Source organism: Salvelinus fontinalis, chromosome 32, assembly GCF_029448725.1.
Source record: "Salvelinus fontinalis isolate EN_2023a chromosome 32, ASM2944872v1, whole genome shotgun sequence".
Taxonomy (NCBI): domain Eukaryota; kingdom Metazoa; phylum Chordata; class Actinopteri; order Salmoniformes; family Salmonidae; genus Salvelinus; species Salvelinus fontinalis.
This window is the reverse complement of record NC_074696.1, coordinates 25,604,716-25,632,647: the sequence shown is the minus strand read 5'-3', so window position 1 is coordinate 25,632,647 and position 27,932 is coordinate 25,604,716. Positions and strand designations below refer to the sequence as shown.

Genomic DNA, 27,932 nt, shown 5'->3' with positions numbered 1-27,932 from the left:
ACTGCATTTACTTCACGTTTCGTTTGTTCTGTATTGTTTTTGGTGAGTTTCATTTATTAAAACATGTGGAACTCTACGCACGCTGCGCAGTAGGCCTTGAAATACATCCACAGGTACACCTCCAATTGACTCAAATTATGTCAATTAGCCTAACAGAAGATTCTAAAGATTCTATTACATAATTTTCTGGAATTTTGTATGTATATATATATGTGTGTGTGTGTATATATGTATATATATGTATGTGTATGTGTGTGTGTGTTTTATATTGTATTATACAGGGCACATTTGGAAAAGAGATCTAGGTCTCAATTCCCTGTCAAAATAAAGGTTAATAAAAAAATCTACACACTTTAGCTTCGGCCTATGCTGCCATTCAAATAACAATCCTTTATTTTGGGGAATTCTTGTGCATTGTTCATTATAAGGAGTGAAGCTGCTGTGTACAGTTGAGTTATCTTTCCTGTTAGCCTATAGCCTAGCCTAGCCTAGTGGAGGAATCTACTCTGAAGGTCCTTCTCTCCTAGTAGCCTGTGCTAACTCAAGGTGAGCGTTATCCTAGCGTAATGTAGTTATATGCTAGTGGAGGTCCAGCTGACCTTGTTTTGGCTACGTTGTCCTGCTTTGTCAGCACTTGGCAGTCTTCTGATGCCCTGCTGCATATATGGAAACAGAACTTCCTCCCGCCTTGCACTGCAGGTGAAACACACACACAAACACACACACTTTTTATTTCACTTTTATTTAACCAGGTAGGCTAGTTGAGAACAAGTTCTCATTTACAACTGCGACCTGGCCAAGATAAAGCAAAGCAGTGTGACACATACAACAACACAGAGTTACACATGTAATAAACAAACATACAGTCAATAATACAATAGAGAAAAAATAATATATACAGTGTGTGCAAATGAGGTAAGATAAGGGAGGTAGGGCAATAAATAGGCCATGGTGGCGAAATAATTATAATTTAGCAAATTAACACTGGAGTGATACATGTGCAGAAGATGAATGTGCAAGTAGAGATACTGGGGTGCAAAGGAGCAAAAAAATAAATACAGTATGGGGATGAGGTAGTTGAATGGGCTATTTACAGATGGGCTATGTACAGGTGCAGTGATCTGTGAGCTGCTGACAGCTGGTGCTTAAAGTTAGTGAGGGAGATATGGGTCTCCAGCTTCAGTGATTTTCTTGCAATTCGTTCCAGTAATTGGCAGCAGAGAACTGGAAGGAGAGGCAGCCAAAGAAGGAACTGGCTTTGGGGATGACCAGTGAAATATATGTGAAATATATCTGCTGGAGTGCGTGCTACGGGTGGGTGCTGCTATGGTGACCAGTGAGCTGTGATAAGGTGGGGCTTTACCTAGCAGAGACGTATAGATGACCTGGAGCCAGTGGGTTTGGCGACCAATATGAAGCGAGGGCCAGCCAACGAGAGCATACAGGTTGCAGTGGTGGGTAGTATATGGGGCTTTGGAGACTAAACGGATGGCACTGTGATAGACTGCATCCAATGTGCTGAGTAGAGTGTTGGAGGTTATTGGGTTCAAAAGTGTTCCTCATTCCTCTCAGTAGAATCTGTCTTCCCACCTCTCGGGTAACTCTAGAAAGATGTTCCTCGTCTCTACATTTCACTTTAATCCTCTCAGTAAAATGTTTGTCCTCTCTCTCTTGGCTTAATTTGGGTCTCTACTGAACAAACCCCTGGATGTTAAAAGAGGTTTTCTCATCACTTACAGTAGAATCAGGAACGTTTCCCATTCCTCTTTCCCCTCTCTCACGGTTTATCTCCTGAAAGCCTTCATTGTAATCTTAATCCTGATTGGGCAGGTAAAAGTAGATGAGTTAATCAAGTCAATAATCAGGTGTAAGGAGAGACATGAGGAAGGAAGGAGAGTGCAGACAGCTTGGAGCCAGGAGAATTATAACCTCCTCACTAGGTAATTATGCGTCTCACTCTCACAGATGTATTCTTTGTGGTAGACCGGGATTTGCGTTTGCTTCATACTCAGCGATTTGGATTTGCCAATTTAGCACCATTCCCATTGGATTAGATTAGGTTCCAATAATATGTGGGCCCATTTCCTGTTATGTCTCTTGGTCAATCACATATGTTGTTGTAAGAGGGTGTTTTGAGGATCACAGCTTTCCTTTAACATGCTGCAAGAGACAGACTCTCTTCAGAAACAATGGTCTCCTCAGTATGGCCAGGACGATACCAGTATCGCAATATTTTATCCATGGCTAAAATGAAAACAAGAAGCAGATCTCACTATTTGGTCCTTTTACAAAACCTGCTATTTGTAAAATAGTGTTCTATAGCTTAGAAAATAAATACATGTGAATCTGGATGACAAACATAATGATGTTTGTTTCCAACATTAGAGCTGTTTTTCTAAAGATGTTAAATCCGCTTTGTGTTTTGTTTCCTTGCCACAATACTAATGAGTATCGCAAAACTGGTATCATCCCAGCCCTACTCCTCAGTTCAGCTTGAAGCCGCAAACGATTCAAAATACTTAAAACAGCCATTGAAAAGCTTGATAACAGACCTGTGGATGGCTGGATGGCTATTCTGAGAGGAGTCAGCAGCCTAGTCTCTCTCTGCGTTCCAAAATGCACCCTATTCCCTATAGAGCCTGGGCTCTGGTCAAAAGTAGTACACTATATAGGGCATAGGGGGGCATTTTGGACAAACCCCAGTCTGTCATTATTACACAGGACAGCAGCAGGCCTAGCCTGTGTAACTGGCTGAATGATTGATCTTATGGGTTATGAATGCTTGTTGGTAATGGCTCTTTATATGGGCTGGACATGAAAGCAGATATTGACCTTCACATGTGCTGCAGCTTTTGTGAGTGACATTCCTGGTTCACATGATGTCAGGCGATGCTCGCTGGTTTATTGATGCCCTAATCTGTGGTGTGTACATCTATGGGGTGGAGAGAGAGAGAGAGAGTGTGTGTGTGTGTGTGTGTCTGTGTCTGTGTCTGTGTGTGTGTGTGTGTGTGTGTGTGTGTGTGTGTGTGTGTGTGTGTGTGTGTGTGTGTGTGTGTGTGTGTGTGTGTGTGTGTGTGTGTGTGTGTGTGTGTGTGTGTGCATGCGTCGCTAGGCACTCTCAGAGGACTGAATTTATTAACTTGCTCGCAGAATGCTCTTTGTGTGTGTGTGTCTGTAGGTGATATACGGCAGGCTCTGTCCCCAAGCCAGACCCCAGCACTCTTCTTTTAGAACAAAGTGTCTCAGCAGTTTCACATCGTCTCCACCCCTCCACCAGACCATCACAGGTGGCCAGCACTGTAGCCCTCTACATCTGCTCTGGTAGCTACATAACTGAGGCAGTTTTGCCCCAAATAGCACCCTATTCCCTATAGTGCACTACATTGGGCAATTGGACCGTAGGGCTCTAGTCAATAGGGTGGCATTGGGACATACCCTCAGTCTTAGCACAAAGCAGGAAAAACACAACCTGTAACACTCATCTCTTTCTAGCGTTCTGCCCATGCTACGTTCAGAGGTTGATATGTAAAGAAAGCCCCATTTAGGCCTTTTCAATCAGGGATTCTGAGTAATTAAAAATGGATTTGAAAGCCAGGTAGTAAGATAACTTGAGGACAAGCATATTTGACAGTAGTGATTGTTGTGTTTGTCCTACCTGACACCCCCACACTCATTCAGTCTGTCTGTCTGTTTTAGATACTGTTCTTTGCCTCTCTGTCAACACTGAGCTGCCAGCAGCTTTCAAATTCACCGGAGAGGAGAGAGCCCTGCTTGCTAAAAATTCACCGGTGAGAAGAGAGCCTTGTTTTCTAAAATACTTCGGAGAGAAAGCCTTGTTATCTCGCCTCCCCTTTCCCCTGCGCTAAGATAAATGTAAGCATTAGGCACTCCCAGGCTGTATATCTCCCTCCCTGAATGTGTGTGTCCTGGGTACAGATTGAGGAGCAGGTGTTTGGGCCCTCTGCCAGACAGAGTGGGGTCAGGCACCAGGCAGGGGACAGAGCAGACCGGGGCCGTCCACCACAGCCCCATACGGCCCTCCATACGTTACACTGACCACAGTAAAGAGACCTCGACCTTGACACTGACATGGGCCACGCGGGTCAAGGCTGGTTCTTAGCGAGTGTTAGCATTAGTGCAGTGAGGTGTGATCAGTCCTATTAAAGCTAGCCTGGCTACTAGCATCACTAGCCTCTACTGCTGACCTATCTAGTTGGTGATCCAGTGACAAAGAGAGAGGACCATATGCACCGAGGTGATGCTAGTATATTAAAGAGACACTGGGCTAATGGACTAATCTTTTAAGCCCTGGATGAACAGTCAATCCAGAGGTCTCACGCTGCCTTTCACATGGTGATTTGATCAACTGGCGCTTGGATATATTGATTATTAAGGGACTTAGGTTTTCTTTACCAACCCTATACTCATTACTCAGGAAGGACAGACTCTTTAGAGACATCATGGTCTGTCCAGGGGCATATGGTTCATTCTGGGCCTCAAGCTCTTTCTCAGAAATCTAATTATTACAACTATAGACACCCCTATAAGTAATATATGCTTGGTTGATCTGGTTATAGGCTGAGAGACCTACACCACCCACACATCTCAAGTCAATGTAATAATGTTCAAGTGATGGATCATGGGACCGATGTTGATATGAAACCAACTGCAAAATGGTATTATTTGGGAAGCTTGTCAATGTTGATCATTGTTCTGTAGCCTCTTGATTGTTGATTTGGATGGCTGGTGTTTGTGGTCTACGGGCTTATTTGGGCTCTACTCTCATCCAAATGGCACCCTATTCCCTACATAGTAGATTACTTTTGGCCTATAGGGCACTATATAGAGAATAGGGTTCCAAGACAGTGTCCTCAAACACAAAGCCAGGGTAGAATGAGAGGCATTGAGAAGGCAACAGCCTTTTTTAATTTTTAATTTCATGTTGCCACTTAACATTTCACCACTTCAGTTGGCCTTAGCCTACATACCCACCTGCAGTTTGTGTCTGGCTCAATCTCATATTTGCTCACATAGACCATTCCACACACATCCACACACACAAAGTGCATGCCAATTTTATGACTCATCCTTCTCATTGTACTCTGGCTGTACTCTCCTGACAATTGATTAACCTTGTTCTGAAACCTGAGAGACTAAAACCACGTCTTTCCGTCCTGTCTGTCTATGGCCAATGTCCCACTGAGCACTCTGAAACCCAACCCCGGAGGACTTCCTTCAGATTGTTACCCTGCCATCCGGTTCACTTTGAACTGTGACACTGACAGATTATGGTGTCATCATAGGAGTCCCCTTCTGTGCCAGCCCTGGCCCCTATGGGCCCCTATGTGTCAAAGGTAGTGCCCTACTTGGGAATATGGTGCCATTTGGGAGCCACAGAGCTTTATCTCCCAGGCCGCTAGGGGGCGCTCTATGACCAGGGACCGGGTTGGGTTGGAGCCGCCAGCCTGCCCTCTAGGATTATCATTGACCCACTAAACCACATGCTGCCTCGACTCTACTGAACCTAATGTGCTGAACTAACAGATCAACAACCGATCAAACCAACTGACCTCCCTGTTGTCTCTCTTTCTCTTGCAGATATTTCAAGAATTTCCTACTACACAGGTGAGTGGCCTTCAGAACTACAAGTGATCTCATACTGTATGCTGTGAACTACAATGGATCTTATACGCTGTGAAAGTTTCTCATTATCTTCTGGTCAGATAAACCTTGGAAGGCAGGTTTGATTTATAGTGGTGCTCTTCTGATGAATAGAAGGCTCCTACTAGATAAGTCTGTCATCTCCATTTAATGCACCAACATCGACTCATATGAAGGGCACAACCACTTATTCCCAAGAGGATCTAGGCTACTATTCTTCGAGTGACCAATCAGAAATGCATCTTTTGACCAATGGGTAAAATAATGTTAACAAATGGTCCACACCTGTGTCTATCATAATCCGTTCACAAGTTCTTGTAGTTTTTAGCCTTGTAGGAACAAATCTTAGAAAAAGCATTGCATGAGCAAAGCTGGATGCTGTGTGAGAATTAAGGCTAATTTACAGGGTTAGTGTTGAACTCGTCATCTTCTTCTTAAATCCGGAGGATATTAAACAATATAGAGGTAAGATGGATATAGATTAAGTCATTTCATTTTAGTATTTTAATCATTTAGTGTACGCTTTTCATATTAATGCGAAATTCGTAAGATTTCTTTCAAAAACAAGTATATCTCTGTGAAATGTCAGCGGTGCACAGAGCATACCACAAGCTTTTTATTTTCAAAGTCTTTTACATTTAATTCAGCTCGCGTCATGATAAATTAGCTTTTTGGGATCCGCCGAAACAGCTTTGCAGACTACCACCACAACATGTGAACTCTGTCAACAGAGCTTGGTGTTTATTATGGGATGTATAAGGTTACGAAATCCGACTTTTTGGATATAATGTTAATGATACGTTAGAAGGACCCCACTGAACAATTTAGAACATGAAGAATCATATTTGTCTTGGTAAAATGTATTTTATAACATAAGGAAGTTACATTTCATCACCCAAGCATGTTTTCACTCACTCTTCCATCCTCGAAGTGAAGTTATATTAGTCCCCTCCACCGAGAGTGTCTGTGTTCAGAGTGTAAAGATATATTTCCTCGAGATTATTTAGGAAGGGGATATTAGCTGAGCTGAAGGGGAGAGAGAGCGAAAGTGTGTGTGTCCCCGGTAGATGATGAAGGTCACTGGGAAGCCTGTTTGTCCGTCTCACTCCTTAATGAGACTACACACACACACACTAAAATGGCATTTGGGTTTCATCATTCTACTGCTGTGAAGTCGCTAACACTTGAATTCCATGTACCTAAATTCCATACCAGAACTCCATAGCCGTACCTAAACTCCATACCAGAACTCCATAGCCGTACTAGAACTACATACCAGAACTCCATACCAGAACTCCATAGCCGTATCAGAACTCCATACCAGAACTCCATAGCCGTATCAGAACTCCATACCAGAACTCCATAGCCGTACCAGAACTCCATACCAGAACTCCATAGCCGTACCTAAACTCCACACCAGAACTCCATAGCCGTATCAGAACTCCATACCAGAACTCCATAGCCGTACCTAAACTCCACACCAGAACTCCATAGCCGTATCTAAACTCCACACCAGAACTCCATAGCCGTATCAGAACTCCATACCAGAACTCCATACCAGAACTCCATAGCCGTATCTAAACTCCACACCAGAACTCCATAGCCGTATCAGAACTCCATACCAGAACTCCATACCAGAACTCCATAGCCGTACCTAAACTCCACACCAGAACTCCATAGCCGTATCAGAACTCCATACCAGAACTCCATACCAGAACTCCATAGCCGTACCTAAACTCCATACCAGAACTCCATAGCCGTATCAGAACTCCATACCAGAACTCCATAGCCGTATCAGAACTCCATACCAGAACTCCATACCAGAACTCCATAGCCGTACCTAAACTCCACACCAGAACTCCATAGCCGTATCAGAACTCCATACCAGAACTCCATAGCCGTATCAGAACTCCATAGCCGTATCAGAACTCCATAGCCGTATCAGAACTCCATAGCCGTATCAGAACTCCATACCAGAACTCCATAGCCGTACCTAAACTCCATACCTGAACTCCATAGCTGTACCAGAACTCCATACCAGAACTCCATAGCCGTACCTAAACTCCATACCTGAACTCCATAGCTGTACCAGAACTCCATACCAGAACTCCATAGCCGTACCTAAACTCCATACCAGAACTTCATAGCCGTATCAGAACTCCATACCAGAACTCCATAGCCGTACCAGAACTCCATACCAGAACTCCATAGCCGTACCAGAACTCCATACCAGAACTCCATAGCCGTACCAGAACTCCATACCAGAACTCCATAGCCGTATCAGAACTCCATACCAGAACTCCATAGCCGTATCAGAACTCCATACCAGAACTCCATAGCCGTACCAGAACTCCATACCAGAACTCCATAGCCGTATCAGAACTCCATACCAGAACTCCATAGCCGTATCAGAACTCCATACCAGAACTCCATAGCCGTATCAGAACTCCATACCAGAACTCCATAGCCGTACCAGAACTCCATACCAGAACTCCATAGCCGTATCAGAACTCCATACCAGAACTCCATAGCCGTATCAGAACTCCATACCAGAACTCCATAGCCGTACCAGAACTCCATACCAGAACTCCATAGCCGTACCAGAACTCCATACCAGAACTCCATAGCCGTATCAGAACTCCATACCAGAACTCTATAGCCGTATCAGAACTCCATACCAGAACTCCATAGCCGTATCAGAACTCCATACCAGAACTCCATAGCCGTATCAGAACTCCATACCAGAACTCCATAGCCGTATCAGAACTCCATACCAGAACTCCATAGCTGTACCAGAACTCCATACCAGAACTCCATAGCCGTATCAGAACTCCATACCAGAACTCCATAGCCGTACCAGAACTCCATACCAGAACTCCATAGCCGTATCAGAACTCCATACCAGAACTCCATAGCCGTATCAGAACTCCATACCAGAACTCCATAGCCGTACCAGAACTCCATACCAGAACTCCATAGCCGTATCAGAACTCCATACCAGAACTCCATAGCCGTATCAGAACTCCATACCAGAACTCCATAGCTGTATCAGAACTCCATACCTTTTTTTATAGAATGTGTAATGAACAACATGTTTAGTCTCACTCACCCAAAGGACATTCAGACAACTTGACACAACTGTGGGAAGCATTGGAGTCAACATGGGCCAGCATCCCTGTGAAATACTTTCGATACCTTGTAGAGTCCATGCCCCTAAGAATTGAGGCTGTTCTGAGAGCAACACGGAGGGGTTCTTAATGTTTTATACACTCAGTGTGTATATACAGTGCATTTGGAAAGTATTCAGTATTCATATTTTCCACTTTGTTATGTTACAGCCTTATTGTAAAATTGTTTAAATTGTTTTTTCCCCCTCACCAATCTACACACAATACCCCATAATGATAAAGTAAAAACAGGTTTTTAGAAATTTGTGCAAATGTATAATAAAAAATAAAAAATACATTTATATAAGTATTCAGACTCTTTAATCAGTACTTTGTTGAAGCACTTTTGGCAGTGATTACAGCCTCGAGTTTGGCCGGTTGGCCAGCTCTAGGAAGAGTCTTGGTGGTTCCAAACTTCTTCCATTTCAGAATGATGGAGGCCACTGTGTTCTTGACCTTCAATGCTGCAGACATATTTTGGCTCCCTTCACCAGATCTGTGCCTCGACACAATCCTGTCTCGGAGCTCTACGGACAATTCCTTCGACCTCATGGCTTGGTTTTTTCTGTTTTATTAATTTTATTGTTTATTTCGCCTTTATTTAACCAGGTAGGCCAGTTGAGAACAAGTTTTCATTTACAACTGCGACCTGGCCAAGATAAAGCAAAGCAGTACAACACAAAGAACAAGAGAGTTATTCATGGGATAAACAAACGTACATTCAATAACACAATAGAAAACTCTATATACAGTGTGTGCAAATTTAGTAAGATTAGAGAGGTAAGGCAATAAATAGGCCATAGTAGCAAAATAATTACAATTTAGCAATTAAACACTGGAGTGATACATGTGCAGAAGAGGAATGTGCAAGTAGAGATACTGGGGTGCAAAGGAGCAAAAAAATAAATAACAATATGGGGATGAGGTAGTTGGGTGGGCTATTTACAGATGGGCTGTGTACAGGTGCATTGATCGGTAAGCTGCTCTGACAGTTCATGCTTAAAGTTAGTGAGGGAGATATAAGACTCCAGCTTCAGTGATTTTTTGCAATTCATTCCAGTAATTGGCAGCAGAGAACTGGAAGGAAAGGCGGCCAAAGAAGGAGTTGGCTTTGGGGATGACCAATGAAATATATCTGCAGGAGCGCGTGCTACGGGTGGGTGCTGCTATGGTGACCAGTGAGCTGAGATAAGTTGGGGCTTTACCTAGCAAAGACTTATAGATGACCTGGAGCCAGGTCACGCATGCACAGATGTCAGACACACACACACACACACACACACACACACACACACACACACACACACACACACACACACACACACACACACACACACACACACACACACACACAGTTGTTGTCCATTTTGTGTCCCCTGCCCTCCTAAACCCCCTATAGTAATATTGGAGAATGATGAAGTGTCCCAGCTCCATAAAAGACATGATAACGGAGAGAAACCTCACGTAATAGAGGTAATAAATACTCCTCTTTAGTTTGGCTATACAAACACCTGGGCTACATTCAGTAGGGCACATCATACCAAAACATTTTGCAACATTAAACCAAAATGAGTGTTTCTTATTAGACATGTTAAGGTAGCACCTGTCAGTTTAAAAAAAATCCACAACCGATAGCTATAGAGCTGAGTTTGCATTGGACTGTTATTCCTCTCAATGAGCTGCAGCATCTGGAAGCCATTTTGGCATATTGATATTTAGAATGGCAGATTTTGGGGGATTGATCAAAGTAAAGTTAGTTTGTTCATTCACAACCCCCAAGACTGTTTTCTGTCTGTCTAGCTAGCACCTCATCTTCTTTGACGACCACAGAAACTCTGAGGATAAAACAGCCTCCAAACGCTGCACTCTCTTTCTGTGTTTGTCCCAAATTACACCCTTTTCCCTATAGAGTGCACTACTTTTGACCAGAGCCCTATGGGAGTAGTGAAAAGGGTGCCATTTGGTACGTACCCTTTGACTCTCCACATCCCAGGCCTTCCGGTGGTTGGGCTAAATAAGGTGGTCACTGCACGTTGTATATGTTAATTGCTCCAGCCCTCTTTAGCAAGGCAGATACATAGCAATCATCACCAGGGAATACTGATTAGGAGTTCAAATGATGTAGTGGCATTGTTATGTAAATGACTCATTAAATTAAAGGCAAGTAATCATTGATAATCCCTGTTTCTCTGTTTCATCTGGGTTGGGTTACATGGGTCGAGTTCTGCAGGGTTAGGAGGTTTGGGAGTTAGCTTAAACCTATCACTGTTCAAATGTTAAAACCGCTATGTAGGCTTATGATACCTATCATTCACCTACATAGGTTTATAAAACCTATAATACACGTATGTAGGTTTATAATGGTCCTAGAATCTAGAGCATGTTTAATTCCAGTTGTGCAAAGCCATACCGAATGCTCTGAGTCCCCCTGGATAAACCAGAGATGGCAAGGTCATGGTTTAAAATGGCCTCCATTCTTAGATCAATATTCACACATTCACACATTCTATTGATGTTCCATTTGGATCGATTGCACTTAGCTAGCTACAGTAGATTGCGTAATCCAGTATGGTGTGTGACACACACACACCTCCATGACTATGTACTGTATGGTTAGTGGAACCATGTGACACTGTTACCCAGGTAAAGTATGTTGGATAACGTGTGATGATGCTGAAAGCCCCATGAGAGAGGGAGTGATGAGTAGTACAACATCCAACCCCCTGACCTTCAACAGTGGCTGGCTCCACAACACCCCCACAAACACACACAGTCCATTAGGTGACAGCTGACTATGTAGGTGCAGAGTTGAAAGCGATAATGGTGAAAAGGATGATTGTGAAAACCTTAACGGCGACAGAAGGGTAAGATGTACAGGCTGTTATAGAGCCTACCTGAGCAGCTGTGGGATGGCTGATCTGGGATCTGTCCTGGGTTCAGACTGTGTGTGTTTGTGTGCACTAAACTCCTATCACTGTCAGTGGGTATATTCAATGTCTGTCTTCAATCAGCTTTTCAATGAAGAACGTTGCATACCAGATACACCTGCTTATTTGTTTGATTGACAGTCCCCCCCTCCCCCAGTTATACAAGTAATTTGAGATTCTAAGCCACATAACTTAAATTGACTAGGTAATCATTTAACCATGGCCCTAGAGACTCCTACAGTATGTATTTAACCATGGTCTTAGAGACTCCTACAGTATATATTTAACCATGGTCTTAGAGACTCCTACAGTATGTATTTAACCATGGCCCTAGAGACTCTTACAGTATGTATTTAACCATGGCCTTAGAGACTCCTACAGTATTTAACCATGGCCCTAGAGACTCCTACAGTATGTATTTAACCATGGTCTTAGAGACTCCTACAGTATGTATTTAACCATGGCCCTAGAGACTCCTACAGTATGTATTTAACCATGGCCCTAGAGACTCTTACAGTATGTATTTAACCATGGCCTTAGAGACTCCTACAGTATTTAACCATGGCCCTAGAGACTCCTACAGTATGTATTTAACCATGGTCTTAGAGACTCCTACAGTATGTATTTAACCATGGCCTTAGAGACTCCTACAGTATGTATTTAACCATGGCCCTAGAGACTCCTACAGTATGTATTTAACCATGGTCTTAGAGACTCCTACAGTATGTATTTAACCATGGTTTTAGAGACTCCTACAGTATGTATTTAACCATGGTCTTAGAAACTCCTACAGTATGTATTTAACCATGGCCTTAGAGACTCCTACAGTATGTATTTAACCATGGCCTTAGAGACTCCTACAGTATGTATTTAACCATGGTCTTAGAAACTCCTACAGTATGTATTTAACCATGGCCTTAGAGACTCCTACAGTATGTATTTAACCATGGCCTTAGAGACTCCTACAGTATGTATTTAACCATGGCCTTAGACTCCTACAGTATGTATTTAACCATGGTCTTAGAGACTCCTACAGTATGTATTTAACCATGGCCTTAGAGACTCCTACAGTATGTATTTAACCATGGCCTTAGAGACTCCTACAGTATGTATTTAACCATGGCCTTAGAGACTCCTACAGTATGTATTTAACCATGGCCTTAGAGACTCCTACAGTATGTATTTAACCATGGCCCTAGAGACTCCTACAGTATGTATTTAACCATGGTTTTAGAGACTCCTACAGTATGTATTTAACCATGGTCTTAGAGACTCCTACAGTATGTATTTAACCATGGTTTTAGAGACTCCTACAGTATGTATTTAACCATGGCCTTAGAGACTCCTACAGTATGTATTTAACCATGGCCTTAGAGACTCCTACAGTATGTATTTAACCATGGCCTTAGAGACTCCTACAGTATGTATTTAACCATGGCCTTAGAGACTCCTGCAGTATGTATTTAACCATGGCCTTAGAGACTCCTACAGTATGTATTTAACCATGGTTTTAGAGACTCCTACAGTATGTATTTAACCATGGTCTTAGAGACTCCTACAGTATGCCTTCCTGTGTCTTCTCTATTAGAACCCAGGCCTGCAGACAGACCAGTCACATATTCAGCTGATGATTGTATGCACCACTGAACCATACGGCTGTATGTGTTTCTGTGTGTGTGTGTTTCTGTGTGGGCCTAGTCTCACCCACTGCTCCCAGCCGTGTAAGGTTTGGTGTCTGTATGGTTTGGTAACACGTGCCCCAGCCTGGTGTCTGTATGGTTAGGTAACACGTGTCCCAGCCTGGTGTCTGTATGGTTTGGTAACACGTGTCCCAGCCTGGTGTCTGTATGGTTTGGTAACACGTGTCCCAGCCTGGTGTCTGTATGGTTTGGTAACACGTGTCCCAGCCTGGTGTCTGTATGGTTTGGTAACACGTGCCCCAGCCTGGTGTCTGTATGGTTTGGTAACACGTGTCCCAGCCTGGTGTCTGTATGGTTTGGTAACACGTGTCCCAGCCTGGTGTCTGTATGGTTTGGTAACACGTGTCCCAGCCTGGTGTCTGTATGGTTTGGTAACACGTGCCCCAGCCTGGTGTCTGTATGGTTTGGTAACACGTGTCCCAGCTTGGTGTCTGTATGGTTTGGTAACACGTGTCCCAGCCTGGTGTCTGTATGGTTTGGTAACACGTGCCCCAGCCTGGTGTCTGTGTTGTTTGTTAACACGTGTCCCAGCCTGGTGTCTGTATGGTTTGGTAACACGTGCCCCGGCTTGGGCTCCTGCTATTGAAATATGGACAAGGGAGCGGGGAGGAGGGGTGGGAGAGAGGCTTTTGTTTGGGAACAGTGGGCCGGATGTGATGTGAGCTGAATAGCTGGGAAGAGCACCTCTCCCTCTCCATGGGGTTCAGTCATAGCCCCTTTGTCTGTCTGCCCCGGCTGTTTCTGGGGCTCTCTGTCCCTCTGATCCACTATGTCCCAAATAGCACATTGTTCCCTATATAGTGCTCTACTTTCCACCAGGAACCATAGGGAATAGGGTGCCATTTGGGATGCAGACCCAGTCCACATGAATACCCATAAATGGAGCAGCCAGGCAGGGCTACTCTCTTCTCCTCCTCTCTCCTTCTCTGTTCTCCACCCCCTCTCGTTTCATTGGCAGTCTGTTCAGTAAGCAGACAATGATTAAACTAACTGGCAGCATAAATCTCTGCCTTCAACTTTAACTCACCCACAGGGGCCAGTCTGTGATGCCACATACAGTGTCGTCAGAAAGTATTCATACCCCTTAAAGCCTGAATTCAAGATGGATTCAATATGTTTTTCTCACCCAACCACACATACAATACCCCATAATGACAAAGTGAAAACATGTTTTTGGAAATGTATTGAAAATTAATTGTGGAAATATCTCATTTACATACATACACTAACGTTCAAAAGTTTGGGGTCACTTAGAAATGTCATTGTTTTTGAAAGAAAAGCATTTTTTTTTGTCCATTTAAAATAATATCAAATTGATGAGAAATACAGTGTAGACATTGTTAATGTTGTAAATGACTATTGTAGCTGGAAACGGCTGATTTATTTTTTATGGAATGTCTACATAGGTGTGCAGAGGCCCGTTATCAGAAACCCTCACTCCTGTGTTCCAATGTCACGTTGTGTTAGCTAATCCAAGTTTATCATTTTTAAAAGGCTAATTGATCATTAGAAAACCCTTTTGCAATTATGTTAGCACAGCTGAAAACTGTTTTCCTGATTAAAGAAGCAATACAACTGGCCTTCTTTAGACTAGTTGAGTATCTGGAGCATCAGCATTTGTGGGTTTGATTACAGGCTCAAAATGGCCAGAAACAAGGAAGTTTCTTCTGAAACTCGTCAGTCTATTCTTGTTCTGAAAAATGAAGGCTATTCCATGCGAGAAATTGCCAAGAAACTGAAGATCTCGTACACCGCTGTGTACTAGCGCAAACTGGCTTTAACAAGAATAGAAAGAGGAGCAGGAGGCCCCGGTGCACAATTGAGCAAGAGGACAAGTACACATTAGAGTGTGTAGTTTGAGAAACAGATGCCTCACAAGTCCTCAACTGGCAGCTTCATGAAATAGTACCCGCAAAACACCAGTCTCAACGCCAATAGTGAATAGGCGACTCCGGGATGCTGTCCTTCTAGGCAGAGTTCCTCTGTCCAGTGTCTGTGTTCTTTTGCACATCTAAATCTTTTCTTTTTATTGGCCAGTCTGAGATATGGCTTTTTCTTTGTAACTCTGTGCAACCAGTCTCCATCTCCTTAGCTATCTTACTTTGCTTCCACCGGGCATTCCACTGATTTTAAAACTTGGGACAACGTCTTCCGTGACAACAACACTGTTGATCACCATTTCAGAAGACTACACAGTCTGATTCAGTGACAATGTTTTTACCTAAATCAGGGATTTCCTCCTCGTCTGATTCATTTTCAGAGTCAAAGAGGATCAGCATGGCACGATCGTCCTCCGGAAAGTGGAGAGCAGTAGCAACACTTTTGTGGTTATTCGTGATATATTTTTCAAAAAAGCTGCGGTAGAAATACTGAAATACTACACATATTGAGCAGCTCATGTTATAGACAGAAACATTCTACATGGCAGACCAATCTGAACTCATCTCTCGGGATGTCCATCCCATTCATTATCTCAGCCAATCATGGCTAGCAGGAAGGTTACTGGCTTCTTCTGTGGCTTAACCAACTAGTTTGTAATTTAACAATTTTATTCATATTTACAGATGGCATACAAGTTTGTAAAGTTCACATGTTCCAGAAGGAATTTCTGTCAATAAGGCATTTTGATTTTAAAAAGTATTATATTCAAAAGGCTCTCCTGTGAAGTAGTGATGTGTGACATACTCCTAGTTTCCTGAAACGAGTCACATATAAGGTCCCACAGGGTGCTTTGCTGGTGACACTGTGTGATATATTTAGAATTCAAGGCACACTTAACCAGCATGGCTACCACAGCCTTCTGCAGCGATACGCCATCCCATCTGGTTTGCGCTTATTGGGACTATCATTTGTTTTTCAATAGGACAATGACCCAACACACCTCCAGGCTGTGTAAGGGCTATATGACCAAGAGGAGAGGGATTGAGTGCTGCATCATATGACCTGGCCTCCACAATCACCTGACCTCAACCCAAATTATATTGTTTGGGATGAGTTGGACTGCATAGTGAAGGAAAAGCAGCCAACAAGTGCTCAGCAAATGTGGGAACTCCTTCAAGACTGTTGGAAAATCATTCCAGGTGAAACTGGTTGAGAGAATGCCAAGAGTGTGCAAAGCTGTCATCAAGGCAAAGAACTGTGTTCTTCTCCAAAGAATAATACAAAGACTCTTAACTTGTCATGTCAGTAAAAACATAGCAATGATTCGAATGAAGGTGGTTTACCCCAAGTTTTGTCTATGGATAATATTATAGCCTTTTAGGCAGCAAATGTGTCCAAAATAGCACCCTATTCCCTATGTAGTGGACTACTTTCAACCAGGGCCCATAAGGAACAGGGTGCCACTTGAGACTGAAGCTGTGTTCTCATGTAAAGCATTTGAGACGAAGACTCCGTGTCCTAGACATCCCCTCTGGGCCATCTCACTGTAATTAACTACATTGAGGTTTGAGACTTTGAAAATGAAATCATCATGGTATTTCCTCTGTGCAGATTGCCAGGGGTCTCAGATCATCGCAAAGGTTAGCCCTTAATGCTCTGGCCTTATCAGGGACTGCCAGAGATTCTTTCTTCCAATGGATGCTTATTGCTGCTTCTCTCGCTGTCTCTCTCTGCCATTTTCTCTCTCTCGCTGTCTCTCTCTGCCATTTTCTCTCTCTCTCTCTGTCTCTCTCTGCCATTTTCTCTCTCTCTCTCTCTGTCTCTCTCTGCCTCTTTTTTCTTCTTCTCTATTTCTGTATAGGCAGGAGTAATTATATAATTTTGGTAAATGTATTTCCATTTACTTCCCTATTGGACCTACCGCTATGCCATTTCTCTCCTGTTCTATTGGTTATCATATTAATTTATTTCATTGTCAAGAAGCCAAAGACACAATCCTAGTTATATTAGCAGCCCATCCTAGTTTAGATTCCCCTAGTTTAGAGATTTTCATCTCTGTCACATATGTAACCGCTATCAGGTGTGCTGTTTAGAATGGTGTTTTCCTAAGTGCGCTGTTTAGAATGGTGTTTTCCTAAGTGCGCTGTTTAGAATGGTGTTTTCCTAAGTGCGCTGTTTAGAATGGTGTTTTCCTAAGTGCGCTGTTTAGAATGGTGTTTTCCTAAGTGCGCTGTTTAGAATGGTGTTTTCCTAAGTGCTCTGTTTAGAATGGTGTTTTCCTAAGTGCACTGTTTAGAATGGTGTTTTCCTAAGTGCGCTGTTTAGAATGGTGTTTTCCTAAGTGCGCTGTTTAGAATGGTGTTTTCCTAAGTGCGCTGTTTAGAATGGTGTTTTCCTAAGTGCGCTGTTTAGAATGGTGTTTTCCTAAGTGCGCTGTTTAGAATGGTGTTTTCCTAAGTGCGCTGTTTAGAATGGTGTTTTCCTAAGTGCGCTGTTTAGAATGGTGTTTTCCTAAGTGCGCTGTTTAGAATGGTGTTTTCCTAAGTGCGCTGTTTAGAATAGTGTTTTCCTAAGTGCGCTGTTTAGAATGGTGTTTTCCTAAGTGCGCTGTTTAGAATGGTGTTTTCCTAAGTGCGCTGTTTAGAATGGTGTTTTCCTAAGTGCGCTGTTTAGAATGGTGTTTTCCTAAGTGCGCTGTTTAGAATGGTGTTTTCCTAAGTGCGCTGTTTAGAATGGTGTTTTCCTAAGTGCGCTGTTTAGAATGGTGTTTTCCTAAGTGCGCTGTTTAGAATGGTGTTTTCCTAAGTGCGCTGTTTAGAATGGTGTTTTCCTAAGTGCGCTGTTTAGAATGGTGTTTTCCTAAGTGCGCTGTTTAGAATGGTGTTTTCCTAAGTGCGCTGTTTAGAATGGTGTTTTCCTGCAAATTGCATTTTGGCAAATGTTTGAAAATGAAATTCGTCGGCTGCTTCATTACATTAGTTGCATGTTCTGGATGCATTACCACAATCTACATGTGGTTTCTGTGGGTGGACACCCTAATTAATGGGTTATGGTTAATAGGTTATGCACTCAATGCATATGGGTCCTGTAGATTTCTCAAATGGCTGGTAAATAAAATCTGCCCGGTCATGTTTTCCTAACGGAAACCCTGACACACACACACACACACAACCTCCTCTAGTAGTGAGTGCTGTGGGGGTGGAGTGGAGCGGACCCAGGGTCAGTGTTGATTTGCAGCCTGCCTGGCCGGAGGGGGTTGGGGCTCGGTAAACAGCAGTGGGCTGGAGGACTGAATAGAACCTAGGCTCAGATTTGCATATTAATGAGGCCTATACTAACCCCCTGCCCCCCCTCTATTCACTTCAATTTAAAGGCTTTATTGGTATGGGAAACATATGTTTACATTGCCAAAGCAAGTGAAGGATTCTCTCTCTCTTTCTCTCTCTCTGCACTCACTCCTCTCCCCACACCCACTTCTCTGACTGAGGGAGCGGAGTACACAGGCTGCTTCTGTCTTTTCTGCTTCTTCCTCTCATTCAACCTGAAACAATTGCTTTCTCCGTCTCTCCATATCCTTCTCTCCATTCTTGCTGTCACTCTGCCTCTCACTCTCCTCCCATTCTTACATACTCTTTCTCTCCCCATTATTACACACTCTCTCTGTCACTCTCACTGTCACTCTCACTCTCTGTACACACCCTCTCATACACTCTTCCTCAGGTGAGTTTAGCACACTGGTCTCCTGCCTCAGAATGAGTACAAAGTGAAGCGAGCGGTGTGGAGTTACTTGTTTTGTTTTGGACTACTGTTCTCTGCTCTCCTGTTCTCCTCTCCTGCGAGACGGCGGGAGTTGGTTGCGGGGCACCTGGGCTAGGATTAGTATTCTGGGGGAAGGCTCTCAGCCAGAGGCTTAGCAACGCTAACCAGCCAGACGGACGGACAGCCAGCCGGACAGAACTACTGTGGATTTCTCCACCGGGACAGAAGCAGCAGAACAAATGAGCTGTATATTCACAGTAGAGGGGCTAAAAACCTCAACACAGTGTTGATCCACCTTATTCTTCCTGCCGCTGTTTCAGGGCTGAAAACTGGGCCAGCACTTGGCTGGGACTCCCTCTCTTACTCTGGATGTCTTGGATGTGTTTCTCTCTCAGAGCCCCTTCCCCCTCCTGTCCCAGACCCTAGTGCTGTCTCTTGGCCCTAGGTGTAGGGGATTAGGAGCATTGTGGGCCGGCGTAAACGGGGAGGTTGGTCTTACTTGGTAAGGAGGTAAAGGGTTAGTGTGGTGTAGGGGGAAGGTGGATGCCCTGGCCTCCATGCGGTTCTGTGAGAACTCTGGGTGTTGGCCGGCCGTGGGACCCGAGAGAGGGAGAGCAGGGGGACCAACCAACATGGAAACCAGTCCCGGCTGCAGCCTCTTCCCCATGTGCTGGGCTGCAGGTACTACTACTAACTCCGAACTTCCACTACTTATTTTTCTTCTCCTCCTCCCACCTTATTCTTCTTCTCCTCCTCCCACCTTATTCTTCTTCTTCTCCTCCCACCTTATTCTTCTTCTTCTCCTCCCACCTTATTCTTCTTCTCCTCCTCCCACCTTATTCTTCTTCTTCTCCTCCCACCTTATTCTTCTTCTTCTCCTCCCACCTTATTCTTCTTCTCCTCCTCCCACCTTATTCTTCTTTTCCTCCTCCCACCTTATTCTTCTTCTTCTCCTCCGACCTTATTCTTCTTCTCCTCCTCCCACCTTATTCTTCTTTTCCTCCTCCCACCTTATTCTTCTTCTTCTCCTCCGACCTTATTCTTCTTCTCCTCCTCCCACCTTATTCTTCTTCTTCTCCTCCCACCTTATTCTTCTTCTCCTCCTCCCACCTTATTCTTCTTCTTCTCCTCCCACCTTATTCTTCTTCTCCTCCTCCCACCTTATTCTTCTTCTTCTCCTCCCACCTTATTCTTCTTCTTCTCCTCCCACCTTATTCTTCTTCTTCTCCTCCCACCTTATTCTTCTTTTCCTCCTCCCACCTTATTCTTCTTCTTCTCCTCCGACCTTATTCTTCCTCTCCTCCTCCCACCTTGTTCTTCTTCTTCTCCTCCCACCTTCTTCCACATCCTCTGTGTTATCTATCTATCTGTGTTAGGTCGATCAGAAGAGTGTTTAGCTAGTCGCGGTTGTTGTTTTTCTGTTCTAGTTTAATCCTGACTGACTGACTGTGTTTTGTAGCCTGCCTGTTGTGATGCCATAGAGGATTGTGTTGAAATCATTAACATTCCAAACTACAGGGTGACAGATTTCATACCGATTACATCTTTATAGTTTTGATGCCTGGTGTTAACCGCCTCCAATGTGCCTCCACCTCTTGTTTTGCTTGAACGGTTGTCGTTTATCTTTCTGTGCAATGCAGCAAGCTCTGCTCTTTTAAAGGGCACAATGCCTCCCAGAGAAGTGGCATTTCTCCACATAACGAGTAGTAACCTTTAGAAACCTGTCTGTGACAGATGATAGGGACGTTACCATGATACTGTAGTAGGGGAGCTGCAAGCTTTGTTTCCCTGTGGAATGGATGGTGTGTGTGTGCACATATTTGTCTTAGTTTGTGTTAGTTTATCTTAGTTTGTGTGTGTGTGTCTATGTATTTGCACATGTGTGTAACTGTGTGTGTGTGTGATTTTTTTTGTTTGCGTGTAGATGTTGCGTGTTTCACAACCACAGGGTTCAGCTCCCTTTCACATGTTGCCCATAGAACCCACAGCTGACCTGATTGCTTGAGCAGCTGCTGATAATGGAGGCTGGGACCTGTAGCAGTCAATTCCATTTCTAGCCATACTCCCACTTTGAGTGGCTTTCTTTGTCTGCATGGAAAACACTACATGTGAATTTAAAGCACCCTATTGCCACTGAGCATATGCTTCAGCATGCCATGTGTCAGTCAGTAGTCAACTATCGGGGAGGGGAGAAGGGAGGGGGAGAGAGGGAGGGAAAAGAGGAAGAATAGGAGAGGGAGGAGAGGGAAAAGAGGAGAGAGGGAGAGGGAAAAGAGGAGAAGGGGAGAGGGAGGAGAAGAGGAGAGGGAGAAAAAAGAGGAGAGGGAGAAGAGGAGAGGGAGGGGAAGTGGAAAAAGAGGAGAGGGAGGGGGAAAGGAGGGGAAAGAGAAGAGGGAGGAGAAGAGGAGAGGGAAGAGAAGGAGAGGGCGGAGAGGGGAGGGAGAGGAAGAAGAGGAGAGGGAGGAGAAGAGGAAAAGAGGCGAGAGAGGAGAGTGAGAAGAAGAGGGGGAGAAGAGGAGAGGAGGGAGAAAGAGAGTGGAAAAAGAGGAAGAAGATGAGAGGGAGAAGAGGAGAGGGAAGGAGGAGGGAGGAGAGGGAGAGAGAGAGGGAAAGAGGACAGAGGTAAAAGAGAGAGAGTTAAAAGAGGAGAGAGAGGTAAAAGAGGAGAGAGAGGTAAAAGAGGAGAGAGAGGTAAAAGAGGAGAGAGAGGTAAAAGAGGAGAGAGAGGTAAAAGAGGAGAGAGAGGTAAAAGAGGAGAGAGAGTTAAAAGAGGAGAGAGAGTTAAAAGAGGAGAGAGAGGGAAAAGAGGAGAGAGAGTTAAAAGAGGAGAGAGAGGTAAAAGAGGAGAGAGAGGTAAAAGAGGAGAGAGAGGTAAAAGAGGAGAGAGAGTTAAAAGAGAGAGAGGGAAAAGAGGAGAGAGAGGGAAAAGAGGAGAGAGAGGGAAAAGAGGAAAGAGAGGGAGAGACAAGAGGAGATGGAGACATGTGGAGAGGGAGAGACACGAGGATAGGGAGAAGAGGAGAGAGAGACATGGAGAGAGAGGGAGACGAGAGAGAGAGAAAGAGATGAGGAGAGAGAGAGACGAGGAGAGAAAGAGACGTGGAGAGGAGAGAAAGAGATGTGGAGAGGAGAGAGAGAGGGAGACGTGGAGAGGAGAGAGAGAGGGGGAGACGTGGAGAGGAGAGAGAGACAGAGATGTGGAGAGGGGAGAGAGAGAGAGACGAGGAGAGACGTGGAGAGGAGAGCGAGATGGCAGTTTATTTATCCCTGTTCTGCTTTACTTCACACTCTGAAATACAGAACATACATTGCCATTTAAAAATAATAATAATTTAATGAATTGTTGCTAGGTAACGTTCACTAGCGCTAGTCAGCTGTACTTGCGGCAAAACTCTGGTATTTTTCATCATATAGCTTGTTCTCCATCTTCTTTTCAAATAGTGAGTCAAAATGTTTTCAGCACTTTTATTTCCATGACTGATCAAACTCGTTTTATCACGGCTCTCTCTTGTCCCTCTGCAGCAGACATATGGTGAGCAATATGTTTGGAACATTACATTGCAATAAAGTCGCAGTATTGAATCACAATAGAATCTTGAGAATCACAATACATATCTTATCAGCACCTACCGGTAAGTATCCCAGTAATATCGTATGTTGAGATCCCTGCACTTGGGCCAAGATACACATAAGCAGACCAAGTACAGTAAGGCTGCGTTTAAACAGGCAGACCAATTCTGATATTTTGCCCAATTATGGGCTAATTGGGCAAAATATCAGACACACCTTTACATGCAGAAGGTACACAGAACATAGACAGGCATACGGGACTGTGGTTATGTAAACTGCTCTGACTAACATGGCCATTGTCTGTACAGTACTGAGCTGCCTGCTCTCAGGAGGTCAGTTAGAGGGGCTCCATCCAGGGGCCTCTCTTTCTCTCTATCCCGCTCTCTCGCTTTAACCCAACTCTCTTTTTCTCTCACTCTTTCCCTCATCGCTCTCTCTCTCTTTCTGTGAGGATGTACAGGGTGAACCGGTCAACCCTCGACTCCTTGGCACAGAACAAAGAAGGCCTCTTCATCAGAGAGCCTGTCCCCCTTTGCCTCAGTTGTCTGTTTATGAGAAGAGAGAAGGAGCCTCTAACTGGCCTCTACAGAACTGTGCACCAGCTAGCTCAATACACTACTTTACCATGAAAACTCAGATGGGAAGAGGTCTATACTAGCGTATGCAACAAGGACATAAGTAATGCAGGGGGTCAGATGCATATTCTAATCTACATCAAATAGAAAGAAGTACTATTAATCAATGGGGGATTATGCCTATTAAGTATTCACACCCCTTTACTTTTTCTAAATGTTGTTGTTACAGCCTGAATTTAAAATGGATTAAATGTATATTTTGTGTCACTGATCTACACACAATATCCCATAATGTCAAAGTGGAATTTTGTAGAAAGTTTTAGAAACATTTAGAAAATTAAGTTGAAATGTCTTGAGTCAATAAGTATTTAACCCTTTTGTTATGGCAAGCCTAAATAAGTTCAGGAGTAAAAATGTGCTTAAGAAATCACATAATTAGTTTCAGTAATAGTGGTTAACATGGTTTTGGAATAACTGCCCCATCTCTGTACCCCACACATACAATAATTAACTGTAAGGTACCTTAATGAAGTAGTGAATTTCAAGTACAGATTCAACCACAAAGAACAGGGAGGTTTTTCTATGCCTCGCAAAGAGCGGCGCCGATTGGTAGATGTGTAAAAAATAAAAAAAAGTAGACACTGAATATCTCTTTGAGCAAGGTGAAGTTATTAATTAGGCTTCGGATGGTGTATCAATACACCCAGTCACTACAAAAATACAGGCGTCCTTCCTAACTCAGTTGCCAGAGAGGAAGGAAATTGCTCAGGGATTTTACCATGAGGCCAATGGTGATTTTTAAAACAGTTAGAGTTTAATGGCTGGGATAGGAGAAAACTGAGGATGGATCAAAAACCTTGTAGTTACTCCACAATAGTAACCTAATTGAGTGAAAAGAAGGAAGCCTGTACAGAATACAAATATTCCAAAACATGCATCCTGTTTGCAACAATGCACTTAAGTAATACTGCAAAAATATATATAAGAAATGTACTTTTTGTCCTGAACACAAAGCGTTATGTTTGGGGCAAATCCAACACAACACATCACGGAGTACCACTCTTCATATTTTCAAGCATGGTGGTGTTTGCATCATGTTATGGGTATGCTTGTCATCGGCAAGGTCTAGGGTGTGTTTTAGGATAAACAGAAAAGGAATAAGCACAGGCAAAATCCTAGAGGAAAACCTGGTTCAGTCTGCTTTCCAACAGACACTGGGAGCCAAATTCACCTTTCAGCAGGACAATAACCTAAAACACAAGGCCAAATCTACACTGGAGTTGCTACCAAGACGACACAGAATGTTCCTGAGTGGCCTAGTTACAGTTTTGACTTAAATCTGCTTTAAAATCTATGACAAGACTTGAAAATGACTGTCTAGCAATGATCAACAATCAACTTGACAGAGCTTGAAGTAAATATTGTACAATCCAGGTGTGCAAAGCTCTTAGAGACTTATAAAGAAAGACTCACAGCTGTAATCACTGCCAAAGGTGATTTTATCATGTATTGACTCAGGGGTGTGAATACTTATGTAAATTAGATTTCTGTATTTCATTTTCAATAAATTAGCAAACATTTCTAAAAACACATGTTTTCACTTTTTCATTATAGGGTATTGTATGTAGATGGGTGAGAACATTTTTGAATTCAGGCTGAAACAACAAAATGTGGAATAAGTCAAGGGGTATGAATACTTTCTGAAAGCACTGTACATGTCAGATCATCTAGGGTGGATCATAGCTGGGAACACAACACAACTCTTCTACGTAACATGTCAGCTTGGGTGACCATTGGTCAGAGGGGTGAGAACGTGATACAACTCCCCTACTGTACAGGTATTTGGCCTGAGGACGGAGGGACAGGACACAGCAGGGATGTTTGAACAGTTGCCAGGACATTGTCCTCACTCACGACACCAGCAGTTTATATAAACCCTAAACCCCTCCTTCCCCCGTGCTCACAGAGTGAACCCAGGGACAGACACATTCACAGAGTGAACCCAGGGACAGACACATTCACAGAGTGAACCCAGGGACAGACACATTCACAGAGTGAACCCAGGGACAGACACATTCACAGAGTGAACCCAGGGACAGACACATTCACAGAGTGAACCCAGGGACAGACACATTCACAGAGTGAACCCAGGGACAGACACATTCACAGAGTGAACCCAGGGACAGACACATTCACAGAGTGAACCCAGGGACAGACACATTCACAGAGTGAACCCAGGGACAGACACATTCACAGAGTGAACCCAGGGACAGACACATTCACAGAGTGAACCCAGGGACAGACACATTCACAGAGTGAACCCAGGGACAGACACATTCACAGAGTGAACCCAGGGACAGACACATTCACAGAGTGAACCCAGGGACAGACACATTCACAGAGTGAACCCAGGGACAGACACATTCACAGAGTGAACCCAGGGACAGACACATTCACAGAGTGAACCCAGGGACAGACACATTCACAGAGTGAACCCAGGGACAGACACATTCACAGAGTGAACCCAGGGACAGACACATTCACAGAGTGAACCCAGGGACAGACACATTCACAGAGTGAACCCAGGGACAGACACATTCACAGAGTGAACCCAGGGAGAGACACATTCACAGAGTGAACCCAGTGACAGACACATTCACTGAGTGAACCCAGGGAGAGACACATTCACAGAGTGAACCCAGGGAGAGACACATTCACAGAGTGAACCCAGGGAGAGACACATTCACAGAGTGAACCCAGGGAGAGACACATTCACAGAGTGAACCCAGGGAGAGACACATTCACAGAGTGAACCCAGGGACAGACACATTCACAGAGTGAACCCAGGGAGAGACACATTCACAGAGTGAACCCAGGGAGAGACACATTCACAGAGTGAACCCAGGGACAGACACATTCACAGAGTGAACCCAGGGACAGACACATTCTCTCGCTCTCTTTCTCTCTCTCTCTCTCCCTGCTCTTTCTCCCTCCACAGGCCCAATACAGTGAGCTATCTTTGTCTATGCCCTCACTGTGGCTGAGTGTACCCCCACACTGGCTGAGTGCAGAGGCAGTGGTCTGTGTCTCTGATTGCTATTTGTATTCCTGTTAAGACTCCAGCCGACTGCAGTGTGTGATAATGTTGTAATCTTTTTTGTTGTGTTTCTGATTTCCCACTTTGGACCATTTCACAGGTTTAGGAATGACTATTCTCCTCTGCTAAATAACATACATGGACAGGGAATGGCTGATCCTAGATCAGCACTCGTACTCTGAGACGCTTTATGAATACGGGCTCTGGTTCCGAAGTATCAGTGGATCTTAACCAGCAGCCTAGACTAGAGCCTACACTTGAGTTTTCCTAGGGTTTTTCTGTCTGTACTTTTCTATTGTCCAACCTGTTTGATAACGGTCTAATTGGAGCCAGTGGCCTGCAGAAGATGACATCTGAAACCTGCACTATTTCTAATAATAGCTGCCTAGTTGCCCAGGCCTGTAACTGGAAGCAGTGTGGGGCACAGGAAACTGTAGCAGCGGCTCCACCATTATGGATCTGTTCTGAAGAAACTTCCGTAGACAAAACGAGCCGCAGGGTAAATCATGTCCTGTTCGGGGTGCGATCAAACACCCCAGTTTCCATCCTGTGTGTGGAAGATAAGATGAAAGCTCCTTTAAAAAAGTCCCAAATGGCACTCTATTCTCTATATAGTGCTCTACAGAACCATAGGACTCTGGTCAAAAGTAAAAAACTGCCTCGTTCCTCACGTACTTATATTTCCACACAGACTTCCCTTTGGCTTTCATAATATTTCATAATATTTGGGCTTATTTCTGGCCTCTACCGTTGATATGATTAGAGATTTCAAGCGGAGCTCGTTGTCTCATTTCCTGCTTTTAATTGTTCATACTGTGTGTCCGTAGATCAAAATATGAGCTTTTGTCTCACCGGATAATTGTTGACACTTTGTGTCTTATGCTCCTATGTCTCCATCTCTCTCTCCCTCTCTCTGTCTGTCTCTCCCTCTCTCTGTCTCTCTCTCCCTCTCTCTGTCTCTCTCCCTCTCTCTGTCTCTCTCTCCCTCTCTCTTTCTCTCTCTCCCTCTCTCTTTCTCTCTCTCCCTCTCTCTGTCTGTCTCTCCCTCTCTCTGTCTGTCTCTCCCTCTCTCTGTCTGTCTCTCCCTCTCTCTCTCTGTCTGTCTCTCTCCCTCTTTCTGTCTCTCTCCCTCTCTCTGTCTCTCTCTCTCTCTCTTTCATTCTGTCTCTCTCTTTCTCTCTCTGTCTGTCTCCATCTCTCTCTCTCTCTCTCTCTCTGTCTCTCCCTCTCTCTCTCTGTCTCTCTCTTTCTCTCTGTCTCTCCCTCTCTCTCTGTCTCTCTCTTTCTCTCTGCCTCTCTGTCTGTCTCCATCTCTCTCTCCCTCTCTCTGTCTGTCTGTCTCCATCTCTCTGTATCTCTGTCTGTCTCTATCTCTCTCCCTCTCTCTGTCTGTCTCCCTCTTTCTCTCTGTCTCTCTGTCTGTCTCCATCTCTCTCCCTCTTTCTCTTTGTCTGTCTCCATCTCTCTCTCTGTCTGTCTGTCTGTCTGTCTCCATCTGTCTCTCCCTCTCTATGTCTCTCTCTTTCTCTCTCTCTGTCTCTCTCTTTCTCTCTGTCTCTTTGTCTGTCTCCATCTCTCTCTCCCTCTCTCTGTCT

The 27,932-nt window shown here is 44.1% G+C and overlaps 1 protein-coding gene across 25 annotated transcripts in view; it reads left to right on the top strand.

The window, feature by feature from the left end:
* LOC129830975 (focal adhesion kinase 1-like) overlaps positions 1-27,932 on the top strand; it is a 163,294-nt gene that overhangs the window by 47,643 nt on the left and 87,719 nt on the right. For 6 of the 25 annotated variants that reach the window (XM_055893884.1, XM_055893883.1, XM_055893881.1 and 3 more), the window contains exon 1: positions 18,816-19,776. In XM_055893884.1, coding sequence (XP_055749859.1) covers positions 19,653-19,776 — 124 coding nt within the window. In that variant the 5' untranslated portion in view covers positions 18,816-19,652. Of the gene's footprint in view, positions 1-3,696; positions 3,789-5,598; positions 5,626-18,781; positions 19,777-27,932 lie in introns of those variants that run through there. The other 19 variants (XM_055893893.1, XM_055893888.1, XM_055893887.1 and 16 more) reach the window with 8 other exon arrangements.